The sequence below is a fragment of the Impatiens glandulifera genome, chromosome 8 (genome assembly GCF_907164915.1).
Source record: "Impatiens glandulifera chromosome 8, dImpGla2.1, whole genome shotgun sequence".
NCBI lineage: Eukaryota > Viridiplantae > Streptophyta > Magnoliopsida > Ericales > Balsaminaceae > Impatiens > Impatiens glandulifera.
The window spans coordinates 5,472,484-5,493,787 of record NC_061869.1 but is presented as its reverse complement, the minus strand read 5'-3'; the positions used below and the strand labels follow the sequence as shown (position 1 = coordinate 5,493,787).

The following is a 21,304-nucleotide window of genomic DNA, read 5'->3' as shown; positions in this document are numbered from 1 at the left end:
ATTTTAAATTCGTAATATTTTTTTTAACAAATAACCCAAGATCAAGCTTTATAAAAAATAAACAATTTCAATCTTAGATGATCGATAAGAAACAAGTTGATTTTTTTTAATAATTAATAAACTGCCATCAAGTTAATCTAAATGTAAAACCTTTTTTTAGTGATCATATAGATTTTCTTTATTTGTTTTTTTTTTCATTGGTCATTTCTCTCGTTCTGTTGGAATGTTTGGTAGCTTTTTGAATACTCGTTTTTCAACGCTAAGATGAATCTAGATTTCTTTTTGAATGTGTTTCAACAAAAAATGTTAGATTAAGACATACTCTTTTTGAGGCCTCCATGTGACCGGTTGGGTGTAAGTCGATTCCTCACTGAATTTAATTTTTTTTGTTGGATGGTTTCATCTACGTCTATGTGGAAACCAAGCTTATATGCTTAAAAGGTGTTTTGCACCTTTTGATGAAAGGAAGATGAAAGCTTTATCCACTTGGCATGCACTAGGTGACTAAGTTTGGATTTTGGATGTGGATAAGATTCCTTTGTCTTGATTCTTCCTCGTTATATGAGTACTTTTTTTCATGAATGGGTGGCTAATAACGATTTTCAAACATCCTTGATCGCGTTCATCGTTTAGAGCATTTAGTTGGAAGTGGAACGAAATAAGTGCATTTTCTCGAAAGTCAATTGGTGAATGCAAGGAATCTTGTAAACTTTGTCCATTTACTTTGCGAGGAACGTGGTATTTTATCTCCCAAGTGACAAGAATTTTACAGTGTTAAACAATCAATTACAAGACAAATTAAGTATTTATTATCAATTGATCGTGCATTGTTATAAAATGTGTATGGTTATTAATTATTAGTATAAAGTCAATGTATTGTAAATGACTTTTCTTTTTAAATATATTTATACTTTCACGATCGTTTTTCTACCCACCCTTGAAATTCTATCTTATAGTTTTAGATTCAATTTGTACTAAAAACACAAATATTTAAAAGAAGATTACCATGTTAACCATCTCGTCAATTTTGTTTTATTAACATGCAATAGTTATTAATATATTTATATTGTTCTCCTCACTATTGTCATGCATATTTATCACTATTTTATTATTATCCTCGCATTATTATTAATGATGTTTGTTTTGGCTTTATATTAAACGGAATTATCTCCTCACTCTTATAGATAGTTTTTAAATGATTCCATTAAAAAATTGCTTGATGGTGGAGACATTATTAGTCTACTTTAAATAATAAACTTTAATAGTTAAAAAAACATGAAATAATAAAAGACAAATTAATAAATAAAAAATCATTAAAATAAGGCCAACTTAAAATCAAAACAAAAGAATAGTCCAGAAATTTTTTATAATTAGATCTACTATCCTTTAATGAATCATTTAAATTAAACTTAATGTTCAAGTTTTGCAATACAATTTTGGCAACATGTATGACTATTTATATTATATTGTGTTTCTATTTTAGCTCATTTAATTTGAGCCAATTTTTCAACTATCTCTTCTATAATTAATTAATAATAGTAAAATACATTATATTTTAAATTATTATTTTATTATTTTATATTAATATTCTTTAAGGTTTTGTAACAAAAAAAACTCAACATCTTCAAAAATCAGTCGATGGTTACTTTTTAAATATTCAATAAAACTAAATCCGAACAAAAACATTGATTTATAACGAAATTTTGAAGTATAAATTAATGATTCTATTGTAATATAAAATAATGAATTTATTTTTATAAACATCATCACTCTAATAACCAGTCATGATGTCATTCATGAGATATGAAATAGTGTTATTCCAATTTGAAAGGTTCACGTGGCCTTAGAAAAAAAAGACGTTTAATAGAAAATCACATTAATGAGATATGAAATAGTTATTCCAATTTGAAATGTTTATGTGGCTTTAGAAAAAAGATGTTTAATAGAAAATGACATCAATAATTCACTAATAAACTAATGTGAAAAATAAACATACACACAAAAGCCAACTCTATCTCCATATGCTATATGGACCATTAGCTTTTTAGGAACAGTTTTTGTCCATGTTTATACTTATTTTGACTAGGTACAATTTTTGTCTTCATATTCCAAAGACAACAATAATTGATTCCCATTTGTTGGCAATTTCATATTCATTCATTAAAGAATACATGCATATATAATTTTAATTTAATATATATCATAATATTCGAATTAGATGTTTAATGTTATATTTTATATTAATCTTATAAGTATGTAACCATTATATTAATTTTAAACTATTATAATTTGGGTGTCACTAATTCTTATAACAGTAATAATACTATAATAAATATTTAATATAATTTTTTATTATTGAAAACTAGAATACCTTTTATTTTTATTAATATTTTTACATTGAATATATGAAGATAACATTATCCCTATATTTATACAAGAATTGAAGTTTTGGTGAGATTGAATTTTGCTTGGCGTGGACATAGAAAAATAATAGAAAAATTATGGATAAAACGAGTGATGAGTAAACGTAAATTTTGCCATATTTTCTATAATTTAAAAAAAAAAAATAGTGAATTAAATTGAAAAATATATATAAGAATATGTCACATTTTTTCTTTAAAAAAACTTTGTTTTTTTTTATAACCTAGCTAGATTCATTAGCCTTTAATTATGATTTTCACCTTAAAATTTAATTTGTTTGAATGAGAATCGAATTTATAAAAAAAATTCACCACGGGTATTGTTATAAGTTTGAACAGAGACAATAAAAAGAATTAATGTAATTAATTTTTATAAAAATCCAGAAACAATACAAGACAAATATGAGTACTCACCTTACCAATCTATCACATCAGTTCATCACCAATCTTACCTGATCTTGGTTGAACTGTCTATTTTTATTTTATTTTATATATATATATATATATATATATATATATATATATATATATATATATATATTTATTTATTGCATCTAAAAGCTAAAACTTAGTGCAATACAACTAATTATACTATATATATTGAAACACATCTTAGATCTCAATTCAGATTTTTATTTATTTAACATCTCATCCAATACATATATTTTTTTAATTAAATAAAAATGTATTTTAAAATATAAACTAATTATACATATATTCATCAAATTGTGAAGGTTGCTATTCAAATTCAAACTCAAACCCAAACTAAGTAGCTAAAAGATTTTTATTTTAAAAAAACTTAACAAAAACTCTAAATAACTCATCACCAAATAAGCTCACTGACATTAGAAGTGTTAATATTCTCTGAATTAGTTATATTTTTAATACTTAATAAATCTATATTTTAATAAATCTATATTTCCTTTAAAAAAAATATTCATTGTGGATGAGAGGAAAAAAAAGTTTTTAATTGTTTTAATCTCTCCAGTACTCCATTCCTGCTCTTTTTCACTCTCTCAATTTTCGTACAGTTAGTCTTCTTTTCCTCTCCCTAGTTTCAGGGATTTCTTTTCCATTTTTCGTTCCTTCAAAGCGACTTGGAACTTCTTCTTCATTTTTTTTTCGCTACTTCAGAATTAAGCGATTTTTATTTTTGAAGTACAATACAAAAATAAACACCATAGCTATTGGATAAAATAAGAAAAATTAGAAATTATCTTTAAATAGACTTGAATTTTAAAGGAAACACAATTATTTAATCATATTTAAATAGGGTGTAATATATATGTTTTCAGTTTTGATAAATTATTAATTTATGATTTTCTTATGACCGAAAATTATAGAATTTTCCTATAAAATATTATCTTATTATTTTATTGAGTTTTTTTAATTTTTTACATTAGCCTAAGTCGGGAATCGTGACCTTACAAATTTATTAATTTACCGAATATTAATTTAAAGAATTTCTACTGTATTTAACTTTCATCATCGATTGAGTTGTTCTAAATAAAAAAAAAAAATAATATTAATTTTAATTTATTGAAATTCACTCTTATAATTTAAGTTACACAAAAAATTAAATTATATATTTCTTTTATAAAATTATATTTTTGTAATTAAACAAGATGATATATACCAAAATAATAATAATTAATATAATAATAATTATTAAGTAAGTTTGATTCAGCTCATACACAGTTTTATTCATTCCAACTTATTCATCAAAGGTGAAAGTGGTAAAGAAACTTGTGTTTAAACTCAAAATATGTCTGATTATAAATATTGCGTTAACTTATTACGTAAAATTAATGTATCAAATTATTATGCAAAACTTAGCTTATTACGCAAAATTAATGTATTAAATTATTATGCAAAACGTTAAATGTAAAAATGATAAGATGAATCAAACGAGCCCTAAGCCTTATTTATTGTTTTTTTTTTGCTAATTATTTTCTTATTATTCATAAAATGAAGAGATAAAATATAATTATAAATTTAATAGATAATATTTTAGTATTTTGATTAATAATTTGAGTAATAAAATTAAGTTTTTAGATTTTACCAAGTTTTTTTATATAAATTCTCTCTTTTATATCATAAATATAATTATAACCGAATCAATTATTTTATTCACCAAAATATTAAAATATTTTTAATTTATCTTTAAACAAAAAATATATTATAAAAATTAAAAAAATTAAAAACTCAAATAACTTATTGTTTGAATGAACAATATTTTATTTTTTATAAAATCTTAAAAATAAAATAAAATAAGAACCTGTGTATAAAACAAATTGCATTGTTTTAGTGGTCTTCGAATAGAATTGAATATGAAAATAATTTATTTGTCATAAACTAAATATTGCTTGGTCCAAAAGAAAGGAATTATAATTATCTCTTCCTCAAGAAAGCTACAGTAATATAAAATATTAAATATTTTGTGGAAATTTGCTTTTTAAGATACAACCAATCAAACACTCGCTTTCATCATAATAGAGGTCGATTTAATTTGCATGTGGTCAAAAAGGCTTATTTGAATTATAGCTAATTAATTAATCAATATGCATGAATGATAGTATGTACCAGTCAATCTTTTATTAGTTCATTAATTATATGAGAAAGACCTTATTTTAAGTTTTATTTATATAATTAATTAAGTCACTGTTAGTTTGGAATTATCTTTAAATGATATAATATTTTTATGATTTGGCAGGGTTGTTTTGATAATAAGACTATTTATAAATAAATACATAATAATTTAGTTGTGTTTAAATTACTTTCATTTTCTAATATTTTACTAATTATTTAAAACAAAAACATTATATACACGCTAAAACTATTTTAATCATCTATCACCTCCATTAGCTTTATTATTTTGTGTGGACAACTATTTTTCTCTATGATTTCATATAAATAATAATTAATAAGTCAACATTTTATTATACTTTATGATAAATTATAAAATGCACTCAGTTACCAGCTGTGATAAGACAAAACCAATTAATAAAGAGTGAAAAAGATGTTTGAACTAATTGTTTGTTAGATTTTGGGTTATTTGAAAGAAAGAAAAAGGATTATAAATTTAATTTTATTATTTTAAATTATTTGAATTATATTATTTTTTATTTAAAATTTACAAAATTTAAAATAAAAAATAATATAGTATTTTTAATTGATAAAATAGATAACTTGATTTGTGTATCAATTATTTAATTTATTTAACCTGCATAAAACATGTGATAAGGGAATTATTTGAATTAAATACAAATAATTCCATGTCAAACAAGCTATAAGAGATTAGGTATTAAGTATTTTTGGTCACAAGTTAATGACGAGTTATTGTGTTAGGCTCCCTGATTTAGTTAAATCTCTCCTAAAAATAACGGCATGCAAAATAAATAATAATAAAATATAAATATATTAATAATATATTGATCATTTCAATATATTTTCTCATAATATAATATTTTTATCATTGTTCATTTTTAATATGAATAGACATTTTTAAAATATATATATATATATATTTATAGATAATTTATTTAAAATATCCACATAGACAATTCGTAGTTAAATATACTTAGTTAAAATTATTTTATTTATATATTTATACATAAAATTAGTCAACAAAAATATTATGTCTATTTAAATAAATATTTTTTTATTTTATTTTATGGTTATTTGAATTGTTTTTAAATAAATTCTTATTAAAATATATATAGCATTTTAATAATTAAAAAATATTTTATTTATTTTTATTATAAAATTTTAATTGATAAATTTATTTAACTTAAATGTTCAATTTTATTTATCAAACAAAATTTTAAATTCATAATAATTTTTTTTTTACAAATAATTCAAGATCAATCAAGCAAATAGAAATAAACAATGAGAATCTTAGATGATAAACAAAACAATTTGATTTTTAATAACTAATTAAACAACTCTGAAGTAAATTCTAGATGTAAAATCATTTTTTTTGGTTAGTGATCATTTTGGCTTTCTTTATTGTTTTCCTCATTGGTCTCAGATGTTTTGTTCGGAATGCCTGCACTTTTGAAAACTTGTTTTGCTTCGTCGAGATGAATCTATAGTTCTTTTTGAATGTGTTTGAAGGAAATACTAATCCCCAACTAAGACGGGCTCTTTGTGATTGAGAGAGTTTGAACAGCCATCTTGATCGCTATATACGGTACTTTTAAGATTGCAATTGTTGAGGTGTAAGTGATCGATTCTTCACATAATTTCATCTTTTTTGTTGGATGTTTTTCATAATATTAGCCATAAGTGGAAACCAAGCTTATGCTTTTTTTTTTTCACATTTTGATGTAAGGAAGAGGAAAACTTTATTCACTAGGCCATGCACTTTGTGACTAGCAACTTTGGAATTTGTCTATGGGTAGGATTTCTTTAGTCTGTATCCTTCCACATTTTATGACTACCTTTTTTTATGGATTGGGTGACCCTCATGTCAACCGTGACTAATAGCGATTTCAAATATCCCTATTTGTTTTCGTCATTTGTAGCATTTGGTTGGAACGAAACAAGTGCAATTTTCAGTAGGAAAGTCATTTGGCGAAGATAAAGAAGGTTATAACTGATCATGATCAAGGCCTTTAATATTTGTAATTAATTGTTTTCTTCTCGCAACTTTCTTCTTTAACTTGAAGGGAGGTCATGTTAATTTTGTTTTTATTAATATGCAATTGTTATACAATATATTTATAATGTTTTCTTGATTATTTACATATTTATCACTATTTTATTATTATTATCCTTGACATTATTATTGCTGATGTTTGTTTTGGCTAGCTTTATATTAAATGGAATTATATTCAAGTGAAAAGAGTTTTAAAACGAAACCATTAAGAATTTGCTTGATGGTGGAGACCTTGTTAGTCTACTTTAAATAATAAACTTTGATAGTTACATAATTATAAAATAATAAATAAATAAATCATTAAAGTAAGGCCAACTCAAAAACAAAACAAAACAAAAGAAGTCACAAAAATTATTATTATATTACCCTTGAGTGAATAATGTTAATTTTTCCAATACAATTTTGGCCTATATGACTAGTTATATTCTATTGTGTTTATATTTTTGTTTTACAATTTATTGCATTTAATTTGTGCCATTTTTTCAACTAAGTCTTGTATAATTAATTATTAGTATGCAATAAATAAATCTAGATTTATAATATTGATATTATTTGATAAAAACAATATTTTGAACTATAAATGATTATATTATATTATCAATATAATAACTTAGACATTTTTCGGTTTGAATTATTAAAATAATTATAATTAAATCAAACATCATTTCACTCCCTCTTATTAATTATATTACTCAATTCTATAATCAAAATACTAAAATATCATTTATTTTAAATTATTATATTTTATTTTATTTAAATATATTAATATTATTTAATTTTTTTAACAAAAAAAAATCATTATATCCTCAAAATCATCACTCATTATTATATTTTTCACTCTTTTGTTTTTTTAAATAACTCACTCTAGAAGAAGCCCTTAAACAATGAATTTCTTTTTATAAACATCATTATTCATCCATTCTTTTAACTTATCCACAACAAAATGTGGATATTCTCAACTTTTTGAGGTTCTGGTTTCGAATCCGTCAGACAGCAAATTATGCACCTAGTTAATTGATTAAATGTGTTTACGTGTTATTTGTTTAATCAACGAAAATTAGTAACACTCCAAATATGAATAAATTTAATGTTTTTTTTAAATAAAAAAAGAGGAGTGATGGGGAATGAGAATGAGGGAGGGAACAACGTTGTCACCACTGACTAAAAAAAGAAAGATAAAGTGTGAAGAGAGAGAAGAAATATAAAATTTGTTATTTTTTCTTACGCCACTAATTCATTCTCTCAAATTTTCTCTCTCAATCATTTCTTATAAAAAAAAATAAAATTCACCACCACCAACATTCAGCATTCAACATTTAATTAATAATTAATCATGATGTCATCCATGAGGTATGAAATGTTCATTCCAATATGAAATGTTTATGTGGCCTTAGAAAAAAGACATTTAATAGAAAATCACATAAATATTCACTAATAAACGAAAAGAGATTGCGTGGAAAATAAACATTCACAAAACACTTCTATCTCCAGACTCCATAGCACATGGACCATAATAATTTTAGCTTTTTAGGTAAGGTTTATTTATTCTTTCAATTCCATGTTTATACTTATTTTGACTATTTACAATCTTTGTCTCCATATTATTCCAAAGGCAACAATAATTGATTCCAATTTGTTGGCAATTTCATATTCATTCAATAAAGGATACATGCATATAGAATTTTAATTTAATATTATGTCATAAGATTCAGTGTTATATTTTATTGTATAAAAATAAATTAATTGATATTACAATATTACTTTTAAACTATTATAGTTTAGGTGTCACTAATTGCTATAATACTTATAATAAATAATGAATATTATAATTATATTACTAGCTATTATATATTATACGAAAATAATACAATATTAATATTTTTAACTACTTCAATGGGAGATATTTACACCATGTTCAATAAATTATACACCCCATTGATTTTTATTGTGAAAAATTGTAGGGCCTTGGTCATTTAAGGAATTTTGAAAAACCTGAGGTGTGATTTTGAGGAATTGAATATATTTTTGGATAAAAAAAACTTAAAAGTATTAATATATAATGATAAAATAAAAAATAATAATTTAAAATATAAGGTATTTTAGTATTTTAATTAATTAATTTAGTGATGTAATGAGAATAGTAAAAGTGAAAATATATATTTTGGATTTCGATTATTCAAATAACTCAAACCGTCTAAGATGTCTATCAAAAAATATATATATATATATATTTAGTATTATTCAAGCAGAAGTTTTCACATAATAAATGTACATGGAATAACATAATTATTTTTATCCCTATTTGTTATAGGGTAGAAACGATTTCTGATCTTTTTTTACATTTTCACATTGTGACACGTTTTTAAGTCTTTTGTGAAATTTGACTAGAATACAATTAGTTATGTCGGAAATCGTCGGTGACTATTGGGAGACATGGATCGATGTGGCTAAAAGAGATAATTTTCAGATGGACTATCTAGTTGAAATAAAAAAATAATAACTAAAATAAGCGGTTAAGGATCATTCACAATGTCATTATTTTGAAAATGTTTGAGAATTAATCGCTATTTTCTAGAATTTTTGAATCAATTAATTAAATTTTTATAAACCAATTTTTTCTTAAAAGTTTGAAATAAAATATTAAATAATGAATAAAGAGAATAAAAAAATTTGATGAATTAAAAAAAAAAAAAAAAAGCAATTCCAGACAAATATCAGTACTCACCCTACCAATCTAGCACACATATCAGTTCATCACCTATCTTACCTGATCTTGGTTGATCAATAAAGACAAAGTTAGCTGCCAGTTTTTTTTTTTTTTTTTTATCTTAAAGTTACAACTTAGTGCAGTACAACTAATTATACTATATATATTGAAACACATTTTAAATCTTAATTCATACAACTTTTTATTTATTTAATATCTCATCCAATATATATATATATATATATATATATATATATATATATTTAAATTGTATTATAAAATATAAACTAATTATACATATATTCATAAAATTGTTATAATTGATATATTCAAACTCAAACCCAAACCCAAACTAAACCACTAAAAGATTTGTTTTAAAGATAACTTAATAAAAATCCTAAATAACCCATCATCATATATAGAAATCAAATTAATATAGAAGTAAGAAGTGTTCATATTTTTAATTACTTAATAAAATATATATTAATTAATAATTTATTTCATATAAGCCAAACTAAGACACTAAATGACTTGATGTTTTAGTTGGATTATTAATAATAATGTTCTTAACTAAAGGGATGTGATGAAAAGAATGTACTCAAAATTGAAGAGGATATAAATCAAGTTGAATTTACTATTTCTATAATTTGTTTTGTTTTTCTATTTTTAACAAGGTATTAATAACTTAATGTCTACATTTGTTGATATTCTTAATGTCTGAACTTGGTACAAATAGATTTTAGATTTAAATATTTTAAGAAAACTAATAAATCAAACCATTTTCTAAAAATAGTATAGTATTAATACCATTAACACGAGAGCTCGTTTGATTTTGTTTTTTTTTTTTATTAATTTATAAAAAAATTATATGATAAAAAATAAATGATTTGAGATTAGTTAAAGGTAAATTAATTAAAATATTAAAATACCTTATATTTTTAAATTATTATTTTTTATATTTATCTATATCATTTAAGTTGTTATAAAAAAAAATAATCATTATCTTTTTAAAATATCCAAAAATCATTATTTTTTTTTATGTCTTTAAAATGTCTTCTTTAGTAAAAACTTGATATCAAAGTATTTTCAATTTTAAAGTATTGAAACATTTGATCAAAACTAGTTTTTTTTTATGCAATTCTACTAACTTATATTTAAATATTATCCAAGTTATTTTATACACTTTATTTGTTTCAAACATTATAATTGTCCAACTATTGTTTGATGTCTGGCCTCACATTTAGTATAACAATTATATTTAAAATGATGATTTAAATAATTTATAGATCAATATTTGTCTTATTCTTTAAATTATTATAATTTCTAATTAATATAACAGATGAAGATTTAAGTTATATTTATATATAATGATCTTAATATTAAATTTTTTTAAAAATAAGCACATTATAAAAAATTGCACATTTTAATCTATATATATAAAAATAAATATATCATGCATATTATACCAAACTAAGTTTAAAAAAAAAATCACATTTTAATCCTAATGTGATATACTTAATTTTAAGTTCTAAGTTAATTAAATATTTAAAAATTCATGTGGGAATAAAATTTTCAAATAAGTACTGTATTTTTCAATTTAGAGTTTGATTTGTAGTTATTTAAAGATTATAAATTTTAAATAAAAAAGTAATTTTTTAGCTTGATTAAATTTATAATAATTTCAAATTAGCCAATATCAAAGAGGCTCTTAAATAATCTTATTTGTTACTATTTTATTTTTCAAAATTCAAAACTAATTATTTTTAATACAAAAAGTTTGATAAAAAAAATATTTACTTAGTATAATTAAAAATTAACACAAAAAACATTATTTAATTTTTTCAAATAAAGTAGGTATTTAACCTCATTATATTTATGAGCTGTATATATTTAAATAATTTTTTTTTTACATTGATAACTTTCCCATTATTATTATTTAAAACGTTTTAAGTTTATTTTCATGACTTCACTTTCATTTTATTTAAAATGTTTTAAATTTATTTTCATGGCTTCAGATTTTTATCAATTGTTTTAGTAATCATGAAAAATGAAAAAGGTGTTCAAAACAAACTCGGTCTTGATCTCTCTCTAAAATACAAAATCCAAACTTTACCCAAGATATAAAAACAACATTTTTTCTGTCTTCTCGTGAATCAGCCTTTCTAATTCACAATTCCCCCAGCCCTTTTTCCTCTGCAATTTGCAGAGAGAAAAGAAAAAAGCTTCAATCTTTCGACTCTACCAATAACCATGTCTTCTTCATCATGGATAACAACCGCCTCTTGCTCAACCTCCATCCTTAATGAATCAACAGATCCAATCCACTGGTTAAGATTCATCTTCCTTTCTTCTTGTCCTCAACGTGTTCTTTCTTCTTCCATTGACGTCTTCTTCCTTCTCCTACTCATCTTCTTCGCTATCAAAAAGCTCTATTCAAGATTCCATGGCGCCGCCGATTCTGAAACCACTCAACCGTTGTTAGAAACCCATTACAGAGCTTCTCCGGTCAGGTCCACTCTGTGGTTTAACGTCTCTGTTCTCGTTACAGTTTTATTGTTCTTAATCTACTCTGCTTTATCCATTCTGATCTTCAGTAGAAACGAGTTGAATAATGGGTTCTTTTGGATTCTTCAAGCTTTAACCCATTTAGTGATTCTAGTTTTAATTGCTCATCAGAAGAGATTTCGTTCTTTAAATCATCCATTATCGATTCGAGTTTTCTGGGTTTCGAATTTCGTTGTTGTTTCGTTGTTTACAGTTTCCGGGATTATTCGTTTGGTTTCTAGTGATAATTTATTCCCGGACGATGTTGTCTCCTTCATTAGCTTCCCACTTTCGATTACCCTTCTCGCCGTCGCCGTTAATGGGTCAACCGGAATTGTTCCGGTTAAAGAATCGGAATCGGATAACAAATCGGAGTTAGTGACTGCTTTCGCTTCGGCTTCTTTAATATCTAGAGCTTTCTGGATTTGGATGAATCCGTTACTGAGCAAAGGGTATAAGTCACCTTTAACCGCCGATGAAATTCCGGCGCTCTCGCCGGAGCATAAAGCAGAGAAGATGGCTGATTTATTTGAAATGAATTGGCCAAAGCCTAATGAGAAATCAATGAACCCAGTTAGGACGACTTTACTAAGATGTTTCTGGAAACAATTAGCGTTTACAGCTTTTCTTGCAATTTTGAGGTTATCCGTTATGTATGTCGGTCCTGTTCTTATTCAAGATTTCATTAAGTTCACCGCCGGCGATAGAAGTTCTCCATCTGAAGGATATTATCTTGTATTAACCCTCTTAATCGCGAAATTCATCGAGGTTTTATGTTCCCATCAATTCAATTTCAATTCACAAAAACTCGGCATGCAAATCCGAGCTGCGTTAATCACTTCGCTATACCGGAAAGGTTTAAGGTTGTCGTGTTCGGCTAGACAAGATCACGGGGTCGGACAAATCGTTAATTACATGGCGGTTGATGCTCAACAGTTATCCGACATGATGCTTCAACTCCATTCAATATGGTTGACGCCGCTTCAGTTAATCGTCGCGTTGTTCTTACTATATAGGTTTTTAGGCGCGGCGACATTGGCGGCTGTGGTCGGGATATTCCTTGTTTTTGTGTTTGTCGTGTTGGGTACGAGGAGGAACAATAGATTCCAACGTAATATTATGAGTAACAGAGATCTTAGAATGAAAGCTACAAATGAGATGTTGAATTACATGAGGGTTATTAAATTTCAAGCTTGGGAAGTTAATTTTAATAAGAGAATTGAGGAAATTCGAGCTGCTGAATTCGATTGGATATCGAAATTTCTTTATTCAATCTCTGGTAATATCATTGTTTTATGGAGCACACCGTTGTTAATTTCGACTATTACATTTGGAACTGCGATCTTTCTTGGGGTTAAACTTGATGCTGCTACGGTTTTCACGACGACAACTCTGTTTAAGATTCTTCAAGAACCTATTAGGACATTTCCTCAATCTATGATTTCGATATCTCAGGCGATGATTTCTCTTGCGAGGTTGGATAGGTTTATGAGTAGTAGGGAACTTGTGGGTGATTCGGTTGAGAGAACGGAGAATTGTGGCGGCGATGTGGCGGTGGAGGTGAGAAATGGGGTGTTTAGTTGGGATGACGATGGAGATGAGGCGGTGGTGAAGAATTTGAATATTGTTATAAAGAAAGGTCAACTTGCCGCCATTGTTGGGACGGTTGGATCTGGAAAATCTTCATTACTAGCTTCCATTCTTGGTGAAATGCACAAGATTTCTGGAAAGGTATTTAATCATTCCCTATTGATTTTTTGTTTTTGTTGTAAAAATATTAATTGTTATAAATTGGGATGGTCTCGTAGTTTTGGTTTTAGGGTTGAAACCGAACTGAATTGTCTCGTTACGACGGTCAGATTTCTTCCCGTTTCAAAGTTAGTTGATTTGGGGAACGAGACTGAAAAAGTCCAACACTATTAAACATAACTAAATATATAACTTTACAAATTTATTTATTTATTTTATAAGGATTTTTAAGTTTAACTTTTATGATAATATAATTTTTTAATATACTACTATATATATATATAATGTTACAATATTTGTTTATATAATTTATGACTTTTATTTTTATTTAAAAGAAAATATGTTTTGTGTTATAATTTATTTGTGAATAAATAAGTTATTTGAATAGAAATACTTAAAAAGTAAAAATATATATTTTTTAATTAATAGTGTATTTTTTTTTTGTATAGAATAATTAATGAGAAAATGTTGAAACTTGATCCCATAGGAAATCCAATTATTTGGATAACCAATGAGATTCTTCAGTTTATCCTTGTTCCTTTGGAGTTTGGGAATTCACTTATTTTGGATTATAAATTCTTAAAATGGTGAAATTATTTAAAAGGATATAAATATGTAATATAGTTTTATTTGATTGATGAGATAAATGTAAGATTATATAAATACTTAAAATGGTAAATGTATTTAATATAATATAAATCTATAATAATTTTATTTAATATATTGATTTCAAATAAAACAAAGTCTAAGCTTATTTTGACAGGGTTATTTTGATTTTCAAATAATTTTGTTCATAAGTTTGAAAAAATAAGTACCAATTTCAAATAAGTATCATTTTGACACAAGCTGAACAAGGTCTAAACTTTTGAATTGTGTGGTCCAATAAACTTATACTTACAATTTCCCGATTTCTTCAATTGATTGTTTATTCGATTTCTATGGCAGATCAGAGTATGTGGAAGCACAGCTTATGTTGCTCAAACTTCATGGATTCAAAATGGGACAATAGAAGAGAACATCCTCCTCGGCTTACCCATGGACAAAGTGAAATACAAAGAAGTCGTAAGGGTTTGCTGTTTGAAAAAAGATTTCGAAATGATGGAACACGGCGATCAAACAGAGATTGGTGAGCGTGGAATCAACCTCAGCGGTGGCCAAAAGCAAAGAATTCAGCTCGCTCGCGCCGTTTATCAGGATTCCGATATCTATTTTCTCGACGACGTTTTCAGTGCAGTCGATGCCCACACCGGTACTGAGATTTTCAAGGTAAAAAACAAATTATTAATGTAACTTTCATTAGTAAACACTTGTCTATTTTAAAAAAGAACTCATAAACGGCTAGTTTTATTTGAAATTAAAATGTGTTAAACTTTTATATATATATATGCAGGAATGTGTAAGAGGTGCTCTTAAAGATAAGACAGTTTTGCTGGTCACTCATCAAGTTGACTTTTTGCATAACATTGATCTAATTATGGTATAATTCAGTTGACTTTTGTTCATCCTTAAACAATTACCTCGTACAAATCAAACAAAAATAAAACAAATTCTATTTTTGGAAGGTGATGCGAGACGGGAACATTGTTCAATCGGGAAAGTATAACGATCTTCTAGAATCCGGCACTGACTTCCAAGCGTTGGTTGGGGCTCACGAATCGTCCATGGAACTCGTAGACGTGGAGAATAACGCGAACGCTAACGATAATTCTCCCCGATTATTGGTAAAGAAAGTTTCGCGATCAAGTTCGATTAACGGGGAATTGAAGAAAGAAGTCCAAGCAGATAACTCGAAACTGATAAAAGAGGAGGAAAGGGAGACGGGGAAAGTTAGTTTATCGATTTACAAAGAATACTGCACGGAAGCTTTCGGCTGGCCTGGGGTAGTTTTGGTATTATCGCTCTCCTTGATTTGGCAATCGTCTCTAATGGCGGGTGATTATTGGTTGGCATATGAAACCTCGGAGAAACAAGCAGCATCGTTTGATGCATCGCGATTCATTCGTGTGTACGCGATTATAGCTGCTTTTTCGGTTGTTCTCATAGCCATTCGGTCGTTATTCGTCACACTTTGGGGATTAAAAACGGCCAAGATATTCTTCAAGAATATCCTTTACAGCATTCTTCATGCTCCCATGTCGTTTTTCGATACCACTCCTTCGGGTAGAATACTTAGTCGGGTAAGTTTCGTTTCTCGCCAGTTTAGATTCAGTAAAATAAATTGTTTTTTCAATTGTTGTAAAATGTCGTGCAGGCGTCTAGCGATCAGACGAACATCGATATCTTCATTCCTTTCTTCTTAGCCATGACGATAGCAATGTACATTACGGTTTTGAGCATTATTATCATCACTTGTCAGTACGCATGGCCGACTGTTTTTCTTATGATTCCTCTCGGATGGCTTAATTTCTGGTACCGAGGTTACTACTTGGCAACATCTCGAGAATTAACTAGACTCGATTCCATCACGAAATCGCCTGTCATTGTTCATTTTTCCGAAAGCATTGCTGGAGTTATGACTATTCGATGTTTTGGTAAACAGCTTATGTTTTACCAAGAGAATGTCGATAGAGCCAACGCGAATTTACGCATGGATTTCCATAATAACGGATCGAACGAGTGGTTGGGATTCCGTTTAGAACTCATTGGAAGCTGCATCCTCTGCATTTCAGCTCTGTTTCTCATTATCTTGCCCAGCAGTATAATAAAGCCAGGTTAGTGTTTTGATTCATATTTCATTGGGCCTTGATAACATAGAAAAAAACTGATTTTCTTTCTTTTCCAATTGCTTAGAAAACGTCGGATTAAGTCTTTCATATGGATTGTCGCTGAATGGCGTTCTGTTCTGGGCCGTGTATATGAGTTGCTTCGTGGAGAATAAGATGGTTTCGGTCGAAAGGATAAAACAGTTCACAGCCATTCCATCCGAAGCTTCATGGAAAAAGGAAGAAACTCTTCCTTCTCCGAATTGGCCTACCCATGGCAATGTCAAGCTTGAGGATTTGCAGGTAAACTCTTTGCAAATTTTCATGAATAGATTCGGGTTAAACAATCGGTTTTGTTGATAAGTGTTTCTTTATGAACAGGTGAGGTATCGTCCAAACACGCCCCTGGTTCTGAAAGGTATTTCGGTCGAGATAAATGGAGGTGAAAAGATTGGTGTGGTTGGAAGGACAGGTAGTGGGAAATCGACCATGATTCAGGTGTTTTTTCGGCTAGTCGAGCCGTCTGGTGGGAAGATAATCGTGGATGGAATCGATATATCGGTTTTGGGACTTCATGATCTTAGGTCTAGATTTGGGATCATTCCTCAAGAGCCTGTACTTTTTGAAGGAACTGTTAGAAGTAACATTGATCCTGTTGGATTATACTCTGATGAAGATATATGGAAGGTAAAATCTTAACCTTAACATTAACCTTAACTGAATTCAATATTTTTGGTTGGTTCGATTTTTTAATCAGCCCGGTTTTGTTTTGTTTTGTTTTGTTTTTGTTAGAGTCTTGATAGGTGCCAGCTTAAGGACGTGGTGGCATCAAAACCGGGAAAACTCGATTCATTGGGTAAATTTTTGTGTTATTTCTCCAAATTTTAACTTATAACTCGATTCATTGGTTAACTCTATTCATTTCGCAGTTGTTGACAGTGGCGATAATTGGAGCGTGGGGCAGAGGCAACTGCTTTGTTTGGGTAGGGTTATGCTAAAGCGAAGCCGGTTACTTTTCATGGACGAAGCAACCGCGTCTGTTGATTCCCAAACCGATGCTGTGATCCAAAGGATCATACGCGAAGACTTCGAGGCTTGCACGATCATCAGCATTGCTCACAGAATACCGACAGTTATGGACTGCGACAAAGTTCTCGTCATCGATGCAGGTAATTAACATATATGCCCATAAAGAAAGACTCACTCAAATAGTTCAAATGATTATAGTTTTAAACATTGGTTTCAAATTTTTTTAATACTTATAATAATCTATGTTGTTATCCGACAGGGTTAGCAAAAGAATTCGACAAACCGTCGAGATTGTTGGAGAGGCGATCACTTTTCGGGGCATTGGTACAAGAGTACGCAAACCGATCAACCGGACTTTGAAATAGTTTTAACCTAAAGTATAACCAAGAGAGTTGAGATATTGATCATGGAAGTTTCGATGGCTACTGGTAAATGTTCTGGAATCTTCCTGGCCTACAAATTACATGTAGAATCAAATGTTGTTCTCTATATCCTATTCTATCCTCTTTGGTTACTCCTATTTATCTGAGTATCAACTACTCTGATTATATTATTTAGTTATTAATTGTAGTCAATGAAACTTTAAATACAATTCTATTCTTATTATTATGTTGGTCAAATTTATAATGCAAAACTGACTTAAAAAGCTTTGAATCTAAGCGAGATCATGATTTTGGGTATCATATTAGTTCTTAAAAAGTTAATGTTTAGTAAACTATCAAGATTTAAATAAGAAATATTGACTTTAATATTTATAGAATTAGTAAAATTCATAAAAAAAATTTTATTTTTCTAAAAGATGAAATATGTCCAGAAGAAGGTTCCTCCCCCAAACACTACATTGACATATTTCATTACAATTTATTCACTAAATAAATATTGTTACAAATTTTCATTAAACAAATTTATCCTAAAAAATATAAAATTTAAATAGTGATGATAAAATAATATAATGAAAAATATTTATTTTGATGTATTTGTAAATTTCTTCTTTAGGAACAAGATACTATTCCCTTTACCATCCCCATATCTCCTTGGGATAAAGTTGTAATTCCCTACATGTATAAATATAATATGCTTTCAAATTATAATAAATTTCAGAATATAATATAAATTAAGAAAAAAACATACTAACCATCTAAAATCAACAACAGTAATGATTCAGACTCGTATTTTTGTGACTAATTTTTTTTTATCAGTCATTAACAGAACTTTTTAGTAATAATTTTTTTATTAAAATTATTATTGCCCCGTAGCTAAAGTTCGGCGTGGAGAAAAGAGTAGCGACTGCATTCCACGCAAGATAACTTTTATCTTAGAGATGCGAGATTTGCGTCGGGATTCATTTGTAGTTAAAGTGTATCTTGATTTAGTGTTAATTAGTAATTATTAACCCTTATTCATGAAATATATAAAACATTATAAAAGAACGAAATACTAAAATCAGAAGCAACAGATTTTTAAAAACCAAAACCTAAAGGTAATGAGTTTGATAAGTTGGTGTATTAGTGACGTAAACCTTACCCGATCAAGCGCATCATGAATTATTTAATAAAGATCTTAAATATATCAAAATTATAAATATCACAAATCAAAAACCAAATTGATTACTTTCCGTCAAAACAAGTAATAAAACCAATAATAACGAACTAATACATTAAAAAAGATCATTGTGTTTTGTTGAACAGTACCAACCATAGAATATTGATAACATAACCTTCAATAGAGCCAATGATCCACCAATAATCCATTTGCCATGAATTAAAAAAATCAAAAAAATCATGTTGTAGTGTTGATCATCCCTAGAATGGTAACATGTGCTTCAACAGAGCAACAATCGTCCACCAAGAACCCATTTCTAGGGTTTTGTAGTTCACCCAATGCTAAGAACGTAGGATAACCCCAACTTAGAGACAAAGCATTGAAGTAATGATAACCTGAGAGCATATATATATATATATAAGACATATTTACCAACAATTGTTCTAAGTAGAAACCATAAATCAAGATTACAAGTCATACAAATAATAAAGGAAAACATACTTGTAAAATCAAACTTATTCAACTTGACATTGTTTAATAAGTGAATTCTATACTTGACGTAGATTTTGGTATTGTTGGGAAGAGTCGATTCATCCAAATATAGATATACCGAAATACTATCATTTTTGCCAACGCTATATCCTCTGGGATAAAGCCTGATATTCCTACATAAATATGTGTGTTCAAAAAACAAAATTACATATAGTTCAAAATTAACTCAATATTAGAGAACTAGATATAAAAAAAGATCAAATACTAACCATTTAAAATCACCACAAGTAAAATTTTCGGAATCATAATTATCAAGAGAAAGACTAGAAAAAGATTTGATCTTCCAAATGTGGGAGCCGGTAAGACAAGAGTCTTCATCCGGTAAAATCAACACCTCAAGTTTGGGATCTTGTTTGACAAGAAGAACCTCAGTACCAAACACACATTTGTCATCAACAAGATATCCGTTAGAAGAAAGTTCAAAAGTAGGAAGATCAATGAATCTATCGATGCCAGATAGTTTGCTCAACGGATGAAATGCCACTACAGAATCTGGGCCTGTGATCAAAACATTAAAATGAAAGGTTAATTATATGGAATGAAATCAATAAATAAAGCATGAAGAATACATGAGTCTATATATATATACCTGGGGTAGTATAATATTTGTTATTGATTTGATTCAATACAAAGAATTTGATAACAGCGTTTATTGGCCAACCAGACTTGAAGGTATCGACCAATTCTAAATATAGGGAGATGTAACCCTTACTTCCCTTCTCCTTTTTTCCATTGGGATGTATGTGCAATTTCCTTCATATTAAAATGGTAAATAATCAAATAAAACATATTTATGGCATGATATTATTATGTACGTAGCTAATTACCATGTGTAGTCCCCAACTTGAAATTGATCGGAAATGTATTCATGTATCGAGGATTTAACCATTAGCGAGAAAGACTCAATTCTTAGAGTGAAGTGCTCTGGTGGATAATCTCTTCCTGATAGAATGAAATGAATATGATGAAATTTGTATATGATAAAAAGTGTGAAAAATAAAGATGAATAAACCTTGTGACAGTTGACCCTGGAACTTTGATCCCATATTTAGTACCTTTGTAATTGTAGAAAAAATAGATAGTAGGAACAAGTGACTAAATGTATATATATATATATATATATATATATATATATATGCATGCTGTTTTTGGTATGGGAAGAGTCGGAGAATTAATTTATGTATTTATTTGAAGTTAAAGGGATTTAATACCAAATTTATTTGCTTCATATGGGAAACTGAAGAGACCTAATATATCATGGAAAACAGACAGACAGCATTTGAGAGAAACAATTTAATATTATTAATGATCATCAGCCTTGAGATATTTTAATTAATTTAGGGGCATAATTGTCTGTGTGGTTTCAATACTCCTTAATTTTTAATCTTTAAGGTCATTT

General features: G+C 27.5%; 2 protein-coding genes across 2 annotated transcripts; one reads left to right on the top strand and one right to left on the bottom strand.

The window, feature by feature from the left end:
* The first annotated feature begins 11,941 nt into the window (after window positions 1-11,941).
* LOC124911951 (ABC transporter C family member 14-like) lies at window positions 11,942-18,445 on the top strand. The gene is made up of 10 exons (XM_047452495.1): window positions 11,942-14,062; window positions 15,026-15,346; window positions 15,471-15,557; window positions 15,643-16,257; window positions 16,332-16,791; window positions 16,871-17,085; window positions 17,164-17,469; window positions 17,575-17,638; window positions 17,712-17,951; window positions 18,071-18,445. The coding sequence occupies exons 1-10, from the start codon at window positions 12,038-12,040 to the stop codon at window positions 18,169-18,171; spliced, it is 4,434 nt and encodes a 1,477-aa protein (XP_047308451.1). The 5' UTR covers window positions 11,942-12,037; the 3' UTR covers window positions 18,172-18,445.
* A 1,145-nt stretch (window positions 18,446-19,590) lies between these two features.
* Window positions 19,591-20,951, bottom strand: LOC124912770 (MATH domain and coiled-coil domain-containing protein At2g05420-like). The gene is made up of 6 exons (XM_047453418.1): window positions 20,918-20,951; window positions 20,733-20,847; window positions 20,495-20,658; window positions 20,128-20,403; window positions 19,964-20,018; window positions 19,591-19,717 (listed from the first exon to the last, which is right to left on the bottom strand). The coding sequence occupies exons 1-6, from the start codon at window positions 20,949-20,951 to the stop codon at window positions 19,591-19,593; spliced, it is 771 nt and encodes a 256-aa protein (XP_047309374.1).
* Window positions 20,952-21,304: the final 353 nt, after the last annotated feature.

Bases quoted from the DNA above. Each gene is read 5' to 3' on its own strand.
- LOC124911951 (XM_047452495.1), top strand. From the start codon at position 12,038: ATGTCTTCTTCATCATGGATAACAACCGCCTCTTGCTCAACCTCCATC. The intron at 14,063-15,025 runs GTATTTAATCAT...TTTCTATGGCAG, and splicing joins TGCACAAGATTTCTGGAAAG to ATCAGAGTATGTGGAAGCAC. The intron at 16,792-16,870 runs GTTAGTGTTTTG...CCAATTGCTTAG, and splicing joins CAGCAGTATAATAAAGCCAG to AAAACGTCGGATTAAGTCTT.
- LOC124912770 (XM_047453418.1), bottom strand. From the start codon at position 20,951: ATGGGATCAAAGTTCCAGGGTCAACTGTCACAAG. The intron at 20,019-20,127 runs GTGATTTTAAAT...ATATTTATGTAG, and splicing joins TTCCGAAAATTTTACTTGTG to GAATATCAGGCTTTATCCCA. The intron at 19,718-19,963 runs GTATATCTATAT...TTTGTCTCTAAG, and splicing joins GCAAAAATGATAGTATTTCG to TTGGGGTTATCCTACGTTCT.